Raw genomic sequence first — 16572 nt, 5'->3', positions numbered from 1 at the left:
TAAGGTCGAAGATGCTTAAAGAAAGCGTGTTACTGATCTCCGAAACACCGTTTATTAATGTCCTCATCGTAAGCCTCTGTTTGGTGGTTTGTTTAAGTCGTGCTTATATGTGTAAATTTATGCCGTGTTTTGTTTACGGGAAGAGCGACGATGTCGGCGGTTGGGGAGTAAACAGTGCGGTTTCCAGAGGACTCGTCCGAAGAACGACCACTAATCACAGCTGCGGCGCAAGACAATGAAATGGAATTGTTTCTTAATAGCTCTGTATTAACCAATGCCGCTGTACACTGCTCTTGCTTCACCGTACGATTTTACAACAATTTCAGGCATTACTCGATTATTCACCTTTTCACTTAGGCTATTCATACTTTTGGTCATTGGTAACTTTCTGGATAATTTGCATTATATGATTGCATTATGCAACATTTGTCATAAAAAACTGGAGCAATTTTAGATACCATTTCTCTATGTGAATTTTTTCAGTCCAATTTTAACAAGATGTCATTTCTGAGAGATAATGAAGAAATAATTTTGACCTTGTTACTGACGACAAGATCACCAGTGTTTATCGGTACAAATTCCAGTGATCCACTAATGACAGTAAATGGCTTATTATAATTACTACAGTTCTTAATTGATTGGATTGAATTATTGGCTTTCCCGTTGTTAAGAGGAACTGTTTTATCTTTTATTTCTTCTTCATAGTCCTATGATACTGAATACTTCAAATTCCTTCCTGTCATCTGGCCTTAGTTTTCGACTGCATTAGACAGCTCGCCTTTTCTCATTTTAATGGTCGTTATTTTTTCTCTTTCTATAGTTGCCCCTCCTTTCCTTTCTCTTTGCTATGACATATTTTCTTTAAATTATATGATTCAGTTGCATTTATGTCTACGTAAATGAGCAAACTTACTCATTGGCAGTTTAAGTTTGTAAAGAATTTGAATCCATAATTGGTGGTCTGTATAGAATTGTAGACTCACTTTCAGCATTGCAAAATTCATTGACAAGATTAGGAAAATAATCATACCATCTACGCCAATAGCAACAATCATTATAATAATCAAAACAAAAGGTGATGGATTTACCTTACGATATTGAATAAAATTCACAAGACGACTGGCACCTAAAAATCAATAGCGCTAATGAAAGCACCTAGCGCAAGGGTATAAAGTAATAAAAATTTTAGGAAATGTAATAATAATAATAATAATAATAATAATAATAATAATAATAATAATAATAATAATAATAATAATAATAAGCGTAGTGATAAGGGTAGTAAGCTCATGGGACCTTAACAGTACAGGAGGAGACTTAAATAATAAATTAAAAACGCAAATAAGGAAAATGATTAGCACAGTAGATATCCAATGTGCACTATTAACGAGAGAGGATCACACACAATAGGACATAAGTATGTCCAACAGTCGACCTTCAATGACGGTAAAGTATAAGGCAGATATTTTCTAATAATAATAATAATAATAATAATAATAATAATAATAATAATAATAATAATAATAATAATAATAAGATCTATGACAAAAATATGGACGATTTAGTCTTGAAAATATTCATGGAAGGTAAGATTAAACGAAGAATGTCATCCCGCTGTTTCAATGGAAATGTCAAATCTAGTTATTAAAAATGCCTGGCTTAGTGTTTCGTTGCAACCTCATATTTTTGCCCTTGAGATTGTTAATAATGAGGAGTCTTACGATTTCATATATGGTGAAAAGTCCTCTAATGATTTTGTGCAACGAGGTCTTATATTCATTGCTTTTCTACATGTATGAAATAATATATATATATATATATATATATATATATATAGAGAGAGAGAGAGAGAGAGAGAGAGAGAGAGAGAGAGAGAGAGAGAGAGAGAGAGAGAGAGAGAGAGTAACCTTAGACGAGAAGCAAGGCTAGGCATTTGTCACTCAATCTCTTTTAGTATTGTCATCGAAACCTCGCTAATGAGCCAATTAAGGTCCCTAATGGTGTCATGCCCAAATTGGACCTCCGCTCGAAGGTCTTTTGCTGTGGTTTACAAATCCTTAGGGCCTGAATCATTCATCTTGGCATTTAGACACGATGCTTATTGAGGGTCACGGTCACCGTGCCCACCAGCAAAAACGAAGCACAAACTACACACGAGAACATCACACGAGAACATGAATCCTTGAAGGCGAAAGTCTAACTTAAACTAATGACAACAGGATAAGAAATAGATGATTACGACGTTGTGGTACGGTCAGTGCAGACGAAAATAGGCCGTCCACTTTGAGGTGTTTAGTACCGCAGAACGAACTGAAAACGACCAGTTGGTGAAATGGATGTAAAGTACACAATTACTGGATGAAAATGCAGTGGAAGTCATGATAAAAAGCACTGTTGGTAACACGCGGAAAGAGTAACAATGAAAACGTCTACAAATCCAGGTAATTACCAGTACCTGTCCAACGGCAGAGCCTGTATACGAAAGGACGGCCGTGCTACTAATGAAGATTCCGTACAGGTAAAGACATAGTTTTCACTTCTATACTCTTATACTTGAATGCCTTGTCTATCTCTTACAGGAAAATTAATGTCTTACTGGAGTGAAAAATATATATATATATATATATATATATATATATATATATATATATATATATATATATATATATATATGTGTGTGTGTGTGTGTATGTGTACGTATGTATGTATGTATGTATGTATCTATATATATGCGACTGTGAAATATTTTCTGTTAAAACAGAATTCCATCAAATATAAGGAACCCATAAAAATTCCACAATGTAGAAAATAAATGCTATATTTCAGAGACCAAACTGTCTCCCTCTTCAGGCAAGTAATGAATGAGAGTTACAAAAAATCGGTATTTATACCAGAAGGTCCATTGGTCAGCTGTTATGTCACTCCAATTGACAATTTCTCTTTAATCTTCTTAATCGCTGGTTGGAGGAAGATTTTATCTATAATATCTGAGCCTTAGGCTCCTTTTGAAAGGTTCATCATATTTCTTTATTTAATCAAAGCTGATTCCACCATACACACACACACACATGCACACACACACGCATGCACGCACACACACACACACACGTATATATATATATATATATATATATATATATATATATATATATATATATATATATATATATATATATATATATATATATAATTATAATATATATATATATATATATATATATATATATATACTGTATATATGTATATATATAAATATATATAAATATATGAATAAAAAATATATATATACTACTGTATATATATAAATATATATATATATATATATATATATATATATATATATATATATATAATAAAATATATATATAAATATATATATATGTATATATATATATATATATATATATATATATATATGTGTGTGTGTGTGTGTGTGTGTGTGTGTACACAATTTTTATCACACAATGATTTATAGACAATCATGAAACTGTATATATATATATATAAATATATATAAATATATAATAAAAAAATATATATATAATTGTATATATATATAAATATATATATATATATATATATATATATATATATATATATATATATAATAAACAAATGTCGTTTAATATGTCGTTTCCAATTCACGCTACTTCGGGAATATTCCCGAAGGGGAATTATCACCGAAGCCGAATTTTTAAGTGATAAATGGATCGGTACTGCTGGGCCTCGACACAGCACCTTTCAACGACTCCAGTCGACGGTCAAATCACTGGAGTTGTTGGAAGGTGCTTAAAAATTCCCCTTCGGTGGTAATTCCCCATCAGGGATATTCCTGAAGTAGCGTAAAATGGATATTAAACGACATTTGTAGCTTCATGATTATATGTGCATATATATGTATGTATATATATATATATATATATATATATATATATATATATATATATATATATATATATATATATATATATATATATATAGAAATCATCAACACACAATCACGTGTGGAACAGAAATAAATTTCTGACTCACGTCAGGATCAACCCAGGTCTCTCAGGTGGAAAGTATGGCCCAGTGGGTAACGCCCTTGCTTTCCACCTGAGAGACCTGGGTTGATCCTGACGTGAGTCAGAAATTTATATATATATATATATATATATATATATATATATATATATATATATATATATATATATATATATATATATATATAGTTTCCTCTGACAATTTGAGACTGTCTCCATGCTAATGTGCAGATGAGTGCCCTGCACAAAGTGCTTCAACATTTTCGTTGCTTCCTGTGTTTACGCAAATGGCTCATCTGGCTCGGGATGAAATTAATTCATCAATACACCATTTTCCTCTACTTTACAGGTACACATCCGGTGATAAAGGAAGACATGCTGAAGGTAATTAGAAGCATTTGTGGTATTAATTGTACGGCTGATTGACAGTATTTGGGAGTAATTAAGATAGTTGGGAAAAAGGTGTTCCTTTGCTAATAGAAAATAGGAGGCCGATAACTCTCATGAATGTAGATTATAAAATTGTTGCTAGAGTTTTGAAAGTTAGGTTACAAAGGGTTGTGAACTCCTTTATATCAAGAGAGCAATTTTGTGCGGTAGAAGGGAGGTCAATATCACAATGCAATAATTCTGTCAGAGGTCATTTTTATTATGTTAATGATGCTGATATGAATTTGCCAGTGATAAATCTGGATTGGTGTAAGGCTTTTGACCGTGTACATATCAGTTTTATGTTTCAGATTTTAGAAAAATTCGGTATCCCAGCCGAGTTTATAAACTGGATAAGGGTTTTATATAAGAAAAGTGTAAGCAGAATAGGTGTGAACGGGTTTCTCATTTGTGTTTGTTTCGATAGGGGAATCCATTATTGAATGTTTGAAAGAAATAAACCTTTTTTTAGAAAGCCACTGGAGCGAAATTGGAAGATGGAAAAAGAAGACAGAATGGCCAAGTCAGTGGTTACGGGGGGCAGACACACTGAAAATACTAGGGATTTATTATGGAAATTATTACTTAGTAACGGTGGAAATGAATTGGAAGGAAGTGAGAAATAAGGTAATTAATGCCATAAACATGCTGAGCGCTAGGAAACTATCGCTGTTTCAAAAAGGGATTATAGTGAATACATTATTGTTGTCAAAAGTGTGGTATTTAGCACACACTTTCCCGCCTCGCCAGGAAAATGTAAAAGGTTTAAGTCCTATTCACACACATCAGTGCAGTATCAGTGCCGTGTCAGTTCAGTGTCAGTGATATCCGTGACGCTTGAGTGACGTCTATGCACACATATCCGTAGTGACTCCGTACAGCGTGAAATCAGTGATTTCCAAGATGGCAAAGTTTTCAGACGTGGAGTTGGCAATGACTGCCAAAATTTTTGATGAAGAGGAAGAGGCTGATCATAAGGTGAAGAAAAGAAACTGGGTACAAGAAGCATGGAAGAAAAGAGAAAGTGAAGGAGAGTTTGCTACTCTGTACAAGGAATTAATTGATGATGAAGCAAAACTTTTCCAGTACTTTAGAATGTCCAACAACTGTTTCAGCATATTGCTCAGTAAAACAGAGGCTCACCTGAAGAAGCAAGACGCTCGCTGGAGAAAAGCTGTAACACCGAGGGAATGATTAGCAGTATGTTTGAGGTAAAATAATACAAATATTTGGTAGTAGGCTAGTCACTGTAATTATCTACTCAAATCCATACTAGAGCTCTTCAGAGACAAACAAATCTTAGGTATTTATTTTGCTACTAAGTGACAGTACATTATTTTATATACTTAAAAAATGCAATGGTTGAGGCGAGGGTAGTGGAGTCGAAGCTGATGATCCTGAGGCTTCAGGTTCGGTTCTTCCTTCAGATGAATGTTGATTCATAAGCATCTGCATTTCATATTTCTGTACTGTGGCAAATAGTTCAGATTTTGCTACATTCAAATAATAAGGTTTTAAAGTTTTCAAAGTTGGAGCAATACTTGTTAGAAATGCATCAAGTGGGTGTAGTGATGTGGAAGCGGTTTGATTTTCTTGTTTAATGATCAAGTACTCCATTCATTTTGCAGAAAACTGTTTGTTGGGGGTGCCACTTTCTTTTTTGCTGATATTCCTGTTGATGACTTTCCTGGAACTTCAAAGGTAGGCTTTGGTGAGGGCGATAGCTGTGTTTGCAAATCTTAACATAGGCCTACGTCCAGTACTGTGGGTTTCCCTGCATCATGCGCAATGTTCTCTTCCTCGTCTTCATGTTGTTGTGCAACATCATCTGGATTGTTTTCTTCATCCTGTTGACTGGCAATGTTCCCTTTGGTTTCCCTCTCGTACATATATTTCTTTAAGAAGCTTAATTGCTCTGAAAACTTATAAAGTTCTATTTTCTTTGCATTCTGGCCACTCTTAGTTGAAGTCTTCTTCAGGGACTTTCTGTAAGTGTCCCCTATGTTGTTCCGTCTGCCCTTACATGATGTACCTGAAGAAGAAAAAAATTTATTTTTTTAAATAGGTTATATTTCTTTCTTTCAGGTACCTAGCTAAGGGGGATTCCCTAAAAACAATTTCGTTCAGCTACCGCTTGGAGCATAGCACAGTGTACAAGATTGTCATGGACACTTGTAAGCTAATAACAGAAAATTTCATGAGTGAAATGCTGCCAAATCCTTCAACAGAGATGTGGAGAACAGTTGCTAATGACTTTTCTGCACTTTGGAATTATCCTAACTGTCTGGGAGCTTTGGATGGCAAACATTTTACCATTCAGGCTCCCCCAAATAGTGGATCTCTGTACTTTAACTATAAGAAGACGTTTTCAATTGTCTTGTTGGCTCTTGTTGATGCGCGTTACAATTTCATTGCTATTGATGTCGGTGCTTATGAGAAGAACAGTGATGGTGGAATCTTTGCAAATTCTAGTCCAGGCAAAGCGCTTCAGCGAGGCACATTAACTGTACCAGGGAATGCTACATTGCCAGGGACAGGTACTGAAGCTCCATATGTAATGGCGGGTGACGAAGCCTTTTCTCTAAAAACTTATTTGATGCTACCATATCCGGGGCAAGATTTGGATACTTCTAGAAGTGTCATTAATTATCAACTGTGTCGTGCCAGAAGGGCTGTTGAAAACACGTTTGGCATTTTGGCTAAAAAATTTAGAGTATGTAACAGGAGAATTCAGGCAAAACCAGAAAATGGAGGTCACATAATACTTGCAGTCTGTATTCTGCGTAATTTCATAAGAAAATATGATGTAGACACATGCTCTTATGAAATAAATGCAACAGTAAGTGAAACTACAGAAGCAAGATTTGAAAATTTGCCTATGCCTTAATTGTGAGAGAAGTGTACAAAAATTACTTTAATTCAGAGACAGGATCTGCGCCATGGCAATTTTCATGACTGCAAATTTGAAAATGACCCGAGTACGAGAAAGAGGGAAAAGGCCTAATCATAAATTTATAGCTAGCTTACAAATTTCATGTTACTAAAAGATGAAGAATGTATTAACAACACCAATAAAAAAGTACTTACCATCTACTTTCATTTCTTTTCCTGTATCATTCCAAATTTCTTGCTTGAAACTGCTGTCCATAGGTTATATTTTGGTTGCGACAAATCACACAGAACAGAATGATCTCGCACCAATTCAATAAGCAGTTCGTCATTCATGTTTCAAACTCTCAACAGGCGTCAGACGTCCGCGAAAAACTAAAAAATATTTGTGGCGACGTTACGCAACTTCACGGAACGGAGACGGAGCTGACACTGAGAATCAAAAACTCGGTACTGCACCGGACATGTGTGAATACGTCAGCCGAATTCAAAGTAACGATATTTTTTTCACTGACACTGACGAACTGAGCGGACGCGGCACTGATACTACGCTGATGTGTGTGAATACGCCTTTAATCGGTGGTGTTTTAAGAATATTCGTGGGGGACTGTATGCCCCAGTTAACAGAAGAACTTTGTGTTTAAATAAAGAAAACGGCGGATTGGGTATAGCTGATGTACAAGCAAAAAATATAGCAATATTGTCTAGAAGTGTTCTAAGACATATAATAGAAATGTTGGACTAACCAGGTACTATTGTAATAGGCGGTTGAGTTATTTATTGAATCTGACGCCTATAAATGGGATGTCTCATACTTCAAACGTTCATTATTCTGTTGTAATATAGGCCATTAGAAAATTATGTAAACAAAAATTTTCTAGTCATTAGCAGTAAAGAGATGTATACTGCACTTAGACCCCTGGCGAAACCACAGGTGGAAGAAGTACTTGTACTTGTACTTGTACCCTTTATTCGATTGGAAAGAGATATGGAAGAGACTACACAAACCTTTGCTCTGTCTGGTAGTAAGTGAGTTTTTATTTAAACTATTACATGGAGTTCTGGTGACTAATCATAGATTACATACTTTGAAGATAAAAGATAATAATTTATATGAAATGTGTGGGGCAGTAGGGTATCCTTGACATATGTTTTACTGCTGTAAAGAAATTAAACCAATACGCATGTATTTTCAAAGGGTTCTTTTGGATATATGTGGATTAAATACACAAATATGATACGAAGAAAGAGGAAAATAGTATACTGATATTAATAGTAGTGGGATATATGTATGTAGTTTGGGTGAGAATACGCCTAGGTCAGAGCTGTTTCAATCCTTGAAGTGCAAATGGACATACGATAGGTGGCGACTGAAGAATGTCTGTAAGGATAAGATACCGGATTTTTTCGTAAAGGAATATTTACTTTATAATTTTTAATGGGATAAGGTAGTCAGCTTACATAATACCAGTAAACTTTGTTAAAAGTGTAAAAAAAAAAACTGACGTCAAAAGTAATAATTCATATTTCTTATACATTTTCTGTAGAAGGTATTAATCTATGATTGTTTGTTTTGTACCAGATTTGGGAATCAGTAAAGGTGCTTCATTTGTGAATTGTTTAAGTGTATGACTTGTATAGTCTATTAAGGATGTAAGATTGATATTTTGACTAAATATAAGTGCATTTATTTCAACTATGTATAAAATCTGATTATAATGTAGTTTATTTCATAATAAAAAAAACTTTACAGGTACACTATTCTCCGAGATATTGATGTATTTCCATATCCAGTATCTATCTCAATCCATTTATCCAACAGTTTCTAGGATTTAGTGTCCTCCTGCTTCCCAGCACTTCATAATTATTCTTCTCTCATTATCTCTCCATGACCCTACTATCTAAATGTAAACTCCTCCTTCTTTTTACAAAGGCTAACCTTTTACCAGTTCTTCCAAGTATCTTCATATTTGTCACTCTTTTGGTCCTTCTTGCTTCAAATGTGTTTGATTCTCCTCTTCTCTTATCCTACCATTATCAATTTATTTTCTACCTAATCATCTATCTGCTGTTTTATACCATCCATAGTAACATTAATTACTTCATCTTTTTGTTTCCCATTCACCCCTTAACTGTAATTTTGCTCACAATGATTTTTTTTTATATTTTCTTCCCTCAACGCGTTCAAGCGCTTTAGTTAATTTGTGCTTTTTTTGGGGGGGGGGGCTTTATTTTTGTGAACATAAAAATGTCACGTGTGTAGGTGACAAATTTCATAATTAGCCAAGTGTTACAAGGCTACCAGTCAACTATCATGACTGAGGTGGATGTCGATGCCAAGTACAGTACAAGACCTGAAATCGTCAGGGATATGTACAGTAGAGTCGATTTAACTTATACTTCTCTCGATAGCTCAGTGGTCAACATCACTGTCTTGCAACTGTTCGAATCTTGCCGGTGAAGAAGCACCTATCAGTTATAAAAAAAAAATTAGCTTAATGCCGAGAGTATAAAAAAGTCATACTGGAATGAGTGAGACTATGATTAGCATAGGTTCGAATCCTTGCCGCAATTATACATAATGCAACTATCATACATAATTACCTTTGGTTGTAAGTTACTACAACAAAGGTAAAGTGAAAGCCATACTATGTAATATATGTTGTTAACTGTTTGCTAGTATAAAAAAAGTCTCGAGTGAACCTGTGGTAAAACTGTCATAAAACAGCCACCCATTATAAAAAGTAGCGTTAATTACCACGGTGAAGAATGTTGATTCTGATTTGAGGTTATGAGCCTAAATCCGATAGGAATGTGTAACCCAGAGTCGATATTAACTTTGTCTCTCGTGACAGCATAGTGGATAAGTCAACAGTCTGCGTCAGTATCATTGCCTGGGCAGATTCACTTATAATTTCCTCTGGGTGAAAATGATTTCGAAGGTAAAGGGAATTCCGTAAATTCTGTACGAAAGGAAAGGTAGCAGTGAATTGTGTAGCTCAAGGATTACTAATTTCCTCAGATTAAGTTAGGAAACGGTGGACAGCCAGCATTAAAATTTAGGCTGCTGAATAGCTGGGAGAACAATTACAGAAACATTGCCTATATAAGAGTACTTCAAACTATTTAGAAGCAGATGTAGCCGCATGTATTGCCTGATATCTCAAAGTCAGTTATGAAGTAACCTAAACACGCAAAATGCTGAAAGAAGTGAAAGACTCAAATGCTTACCAAAAGTAGTATAAGAATTAGATAATAGAGAAATAGACAGTTATTGTGATTTGGAAGCGAATAATATGCCTAAGTTTTGGGATCATTATTACCACAGCTTAGTTAAATTGATGATAAACTAACAAGATCACAGCTATTCGATGAACAAAGGGCACTTGGAGGCTGCGTGTGGTCTAAACAAGCAAACTGGAATGTGGATGTAACAGAAGCATGGAAGGACAATTACTACTAAACGCTTCAGGAATAGAAAAGTAAATTAACACAACCTTAGAGGATAGAGGAGCTGACGTGATGTCATCAACTGCAGTCCAATAAAAAGCTATTAGGTCTGGCCGTCTCATGGCAGACCTTATTACATGTCTCAGTGTTATCAAGGATTAAATGCAAAAGGCTCTCCAAAGTGCCTCACGGAAGATGATCAAACATCAGTGAGATAGGGAAGAGAGTCATTTTTATCCATCTGTACTATGGGAGTCATAGTAGTGATATGAAAGAAGAGAATTGGATTAAGGGTCATTATGTCTGTAAAATTCCGAATACTATCGGGGGAGCAGAAGCTAAGCAAAAAATAGTACGGTGCCTGGAAGGAATAGAGCTGTCAACCTTTTTTTTTAAGGCTTAACTGAAAACACCTCATGTTTCCAAGAGGAAGGATGCGACAAGCAACTCACATTTATTTGTAAATGCCTTTTGAAATTATGATGGAATGTAACCCAGGCCAAAAGTCGTACAAACCTTTACAGTAACAAGAAAACTATGATTCTTATAGGAGAACATACTGGGTGGGCATATAAGAAGTAGTAGAAAACCTATAGCATTGGAATTGTTGAAGGAATAGTTAGCAGAAATATGGGAGCTAAGCAGCGCAACTAGTTTACTATGAGTTCACCTACCAAGTGATCATAATTGAGAGAATAAGAAAAACTTGTGTAAAGGCCTGAAGCCTGTTGAAGAAGAAATTTGAAACCAAATATTAGAAAAAGGAAGATTATCTATATAAATAGGAGCCCAAAACATTGAACAATATGTGTTAGCATGAATAGCAAAAGAACAAAAGTACTGAACTCATACAAGCGTATGGGAGTGACAGTTGTAATTAATAGTAAAATGAGAGACTGACTGTGCTATTTGCATGTGTATGCATCCAGTAACAAGTGTCTTTTCACAAGTACATAGCGAATCGTCCCTACACTAACATGCTTAGGGTACGAGTGCGTAAGTACAACAGTCACAGGGAAATAAAAGGCATGACAAGAGAGATAGAGAAAGAAATGTCCTCTTACCTTGATGTCCTGGAACCTTAACATCATGACCAGCTGTGATCTGTAATACCTGAACAATGTCTCAAGAACAGCTTGTGAAACACTTGTTTATATATTCAATGTAGCTAAACACTTATTATGTTGTTTCTATAAAAAAGACATTTTCGCTGAAAACTTACATTTCAATAATTTGCACTTGGAGAAAAATCTGCATGCGCAGTCACTACTAAAATGAGTTAAGATGAATCATACGAGTAAATTAGGTAAGGTCAAGGATGTCACCGAGGCTTTGCAGGAGCTGTGAGACTACTTAGGGGTGAAAAGATTAGAATGTGCGAAAGAGCTAATTGTCGAACCATATCTTCTGCAACGAACTGGAGTGAAACTGGTGACTGAGAGCAGAATTATAAAAGTGGAAGCTGTTGAGGTTAATTTGCTATGCTAATATGTTAAAAGAGTTGAAAGTACGCAAAATATAGATATGACAATGACGTGCAAATATGGAGCCGAGTGCCCTGAGCTAATCTGGTTATGTCGATAGCTTGTTGAAAAGGGTTCATATCTTTAAGAATTAGTTGACGAAAACGTGGAAAGTACTAGCTATATTAGCTAGTTGATGTGATGTCAAAGAACTAAGGTGAATGGACATGAAACAGTTGTGAAAGTGTAGAAATTTTGGGCAAAGAAAGTGAATCCATGATTCAACAGATTACGTATACGGTACAAATGGAAAGAAAGGAGTTAGTAAGTATAAAGAGACGGTGAAAGTAGGGTTAAGACTGGTAGACCCATGACAGGTCTTGGGATCAAGGAGTGTAGCATAAGTGGCTGCAGGATATGTAATGAAACTTGTGAGCATATGCAGTTAATCACTGTCATAACTTCCCCCAAGCTACAGTAGTATGTTCGATGATAATCTCACTGCTTTGGATGATTAAGTGACACTTCGGATTACAGGAGAAGCAGTTTTTGACGTACTTAAAAAGTTTTAAAAATTGTGCAGTGTCAAGCACAAGCATAAGAAAGAGTGTAGGGTATTGTGCTTAAGATTCTTACGAATCTAAAAGCACTGTTAGGTAGGCTGCAATATATTATTGTTGTTATATCTGGAGTTTCATCTCCTGAGCATTGTTTACTATACCATTTTGAATACATTTAGACTGTAATAAAGAAAATCATCTCAATTGTATCTTCTTTATAAGTTAAGACATTGTACTCATTATTCTCTCTCTCTCTCTCTCTCCCATGAAAAGCGATGAGGCGCATTGTATCAGAAAGAAAAAATTCATGCATACTTATGTTAACACCCCATCACAGTCAAATGTTTCATCATTCACATTAATACTTGACATTCGGTTGCAGACGTTTCTGCTTTTTTTTATTCACTTAACTCGCTTGAATACCTTTTGGATTAAATATTTGAAATAATCCCATAATCATAAACTACCTTAATGTAGTTATCTTTTGTACGTACCATCTAATGCGTTCCCTTTCTCCCTTACGCTTCCTCACGTCCATAATCCCCAAAATCTACACCAAGACAGTCGCACGTACAGAAGAGGAGCGAGAGTGTGGTCTCGGCAGGCCTAATCTCTGTTACAAGGGAAGAAGAGATAGTCAGGACATGGCCTTTGAGTAGGTGACGATGTCTGGGTGGTCTAATGAGTTGCATACTCCTCCCTTCGTGGTCGGTTAGTTGAACGGTAGTGGGTCCTTGACGATTACCTGCTGCTGCTACTTCTGCAGGCGAAGGTGTGTGTATGTGTGTGTGTGTGCGTGCGTGTGTGTGTTTGCGTGCGGAGAATCGGTATCAACATAAGACAGAAGTAGACAGATGACGTGAATTCTTCCAGGTAATATCAGTTGTAGAGATGTAAGGAAAAAGATGTGGATTTAGTTGTGGCTAAGATTAGAAAAATAGAATATTTATAAAATGATCATCAAACTTCTTTCAACAACTTAAAGATGGTCACCAAAAATCACAGAAAGAGACAGGACATCACTTAACAGAGTACTTGCCTGATATGATTATGTAACTAGTCAGCAAATATCGAAATGTTCCAATAAAGAAATTGCATCAAGTAAGCATTATGACTTTTTCAAGAGATTTGGTAACAAGATTTTTGGAAACACTCTGTATATCGCAAGAGGAATATAATTAATAACAGGTTATCATTTACTGCTTGAAATTCAGTGTTGCCTAATTAACATGCATAGCAGTTTGTTTTGAAGACATAAAATGCATTTAAGGCCTCTGGTAAACTTTCATGCTGACTACTTTTTGCTTCAAAATGTGTAACCCATCTTCTTTTTCAAATTTCTGTCAGCTTGCGAGTGATACATTCATTCCAAATATCTTGTTCGAAGTATTATGTTCAATATACATCTTAATTAGATTAATGTCATGCAGAAAAATGACAGACCGGGAGTACTGCTTCTACTCGTGAGAATTAATTGACGAGAGGCGTAATGTGAGAAGGATCGTTAAGTAGAGGAAGTAGAGCAGCGAGTGTTGGGAAGCAACGTCCTAATCAGTCAGTCCTTGTGGGTGGTCACTAGTTAGTCGTTTTTATGGACCCTTGATAGACCTCTTTTTGTATCGGGTGGATGGAGCTGTAATGACCTGTGTGGATGGTACTAATGGACCCCGAATAGATAAGGAATAGAATTATACAGCAAACAAACTTGAGTATTCTCATGGAATGCAGTCATAAGTTTGAATGAAGTAGAAATAATAAAGATATGAATTTTACTCGGAAATTATAATTTCTATTATACAATCCTGTGAATGCTTTCATTCATCAGGATTTAACGCCATAAATAAACTTCAATAAAAATATTTGAGTTCAATATTTTTTAAAGCAGTTGAAGTTTTTTTTTGTCTAATTGTACGCAATGTTATCATCCATTCGTATTGCAGCATTTTTCCACCATGTTCAAACGAAAGGCAATACATACAAGTAAAAGAGTTATTTATCAATTCATCAATAAAAGAAAAGCTTTAAATATTCGTCAACTTTGATATGTGCTGGCTTAAAATGCTAGTCATTATTCGTCAGGGCACTGACGTAATGGTAACGGGACCGAGCTCAAGATTTAATAAGCGAAAAAGGACTTAAGCCCCCAAGACGCATTTGCATTAACGGCGTCACCAAGACCCAGTTATAACCCCTCAAGTCATTCTCGCTGTGGGTTGTTCTATAATAGTCCTGAAAACCTCTGCTTCATAACCTGACCTAAGATACAATTGCCTAACCGGGGAAGGGGGACCAAGACATTCCTTGTGATTGCTGTAAACATGGTTCGCATGTTACATAATAAAACAAACGTATTTTCTTACTTCCTTAAATATGTAAATTTTCTTACAAAGTGTTTTCCTTGTCTAGAAGCATCATAATCGTCACGCCTGACCAAACTACCACCTACTGTGTGACAAGTTGTTGGGTGATGACTTTCTCAGCGGAGAAAAATTACTGGAACATGTTGACAGTAGTATTCCCTTAACAAGTGGCGCTACCTTTCGGTTCATAATAATAAACATATTCTGCTAGATCTCGCGCGTGATATTATACAATCCGATGAGTCGTGTTCTGCTGTAGAGCAGACAGTAACAAGTCCAAAAACGTAAGGTTTAAAGGAATAAGTAAACAACACTGAACAAATAGCCGTCACTAACACATGCATAAAAGGTTACTAAATCGGTTTTTTATTTTATTCAAAGATCTTAACGTCGCAACAGTAACAAGAACAACTTCTAGCTTTTGTTCTTTGAAACTGACGTTAGCTTCCAGTTAAGCATTTTCTTTTCCTGCCGCAAAGGATTGCAATAATATATAATGCAGACGTTTTGGAATTCATTCAAAAAAAGCATGAGGCTGTCTTCTTGTCCGCGGCAATAAACGATAATTTCATGTTATAGTTATACATTCTATTGTGCGGACTATCTAATCTTGAGGGTCTGGATGTTACTGTTTAGTTTACAAATAAACCTCTTTTCTGATTAAGTCATAAGAAAAACATGAGCCCGGTCTAGATTTTCCAATTTCGTTACACTGTTGTATCGAGCTGTGTTTGTGGTATACCTACGATTTGCTCTTTTAATGAGGAAATAAGGTCTGCTCTAGTGTTGGTTTCCTGTCATCTCAGGTATCGGCTAAGCTTTGCTCTGAATTCACAGAGCGGAGTTAAGGAGAAATATCCAACGCATTTCAAACCTGTGGTTAAGTTGCGTTCGCGAAATATTTATAATTTAATCATTTCAATATTCATTTTACTATAGGTATTTTATTATATTTATTTACTCCGGATATACAGTTCAAAGTAAAATATTAACATGACCACAGTCATGATTTCTTGGACGTTTTAGTTTTACATAACCCGATTTTACGGTTTTAAATTTATTGCATGTTGAAAGCCCAAAGGCATAACCGTTTCATGCGCTTCCTTCCGTGCAAACAATCCAGTTCGAAAATTATATTATACTGATCTTGTTAGTAAAATGCATAACATGTGTTTCCCCAAAATACCTAATATAGAAACACCTAACTAAAACAAAAAAGATCATCTTAATCCAGCCCTAGAAAATAGATTTTGAGAAAAGATGGAATGAAACTAAAATCAATTATATCATTTTTAAAATGATTTTGAACGTAGTGATTAATTAATGTAATACAAAAATAATGTAATTGACATACTGTATATTCTGAAATATCATGAAGAGCGTGTGCCGGAAAGTA

At 35.3% G+C, this 16572-nt stretch overlaps 1 protein-coding gene across 1 annotated transcript; it reads left to right on the top strand.

The window, feature by feature from the left end:
* The first annotated feature begins 5357 nt into the window (after window positions 1-5357).
* On the top strand, window positions 5358-7341 carry LOC136853867 (uncharacterized). The gene is made up of 2 exons (XM_067129793.1): window positions 5358-5539; window positions 6540-7341. The coding sequence occupies exons 1-2, from the start codon at window positions 5358-5360 to the stop codon at window positions 7339-7341; spliced, it is 984 nt and encodes a 327-aa protein (XP_066985894.1).
* Window positions 7342-16572: the final 9231 nt, after the last annotated feature.

This window comes from Macrobrachium rosenbergii, chromosome 28 (genome assembly GCF_040412425.1).
Source record: "Macrobrachium rosenbergii isolate ZJJX-2024 chromosome 28, ASM4041242v1, whole genome shotgun sequence".
NCBI lineage: Eukaryota > Metazoa > Arthropoda > Malacostraca > Decapoda > Palaemonidae > Macrobrachium > Macrobrachium rosenbergii.
Note: the sequence above shows the minus strand (reverse complement) of the source record. Positions and strands in the feature narration are given on the sequence as shown.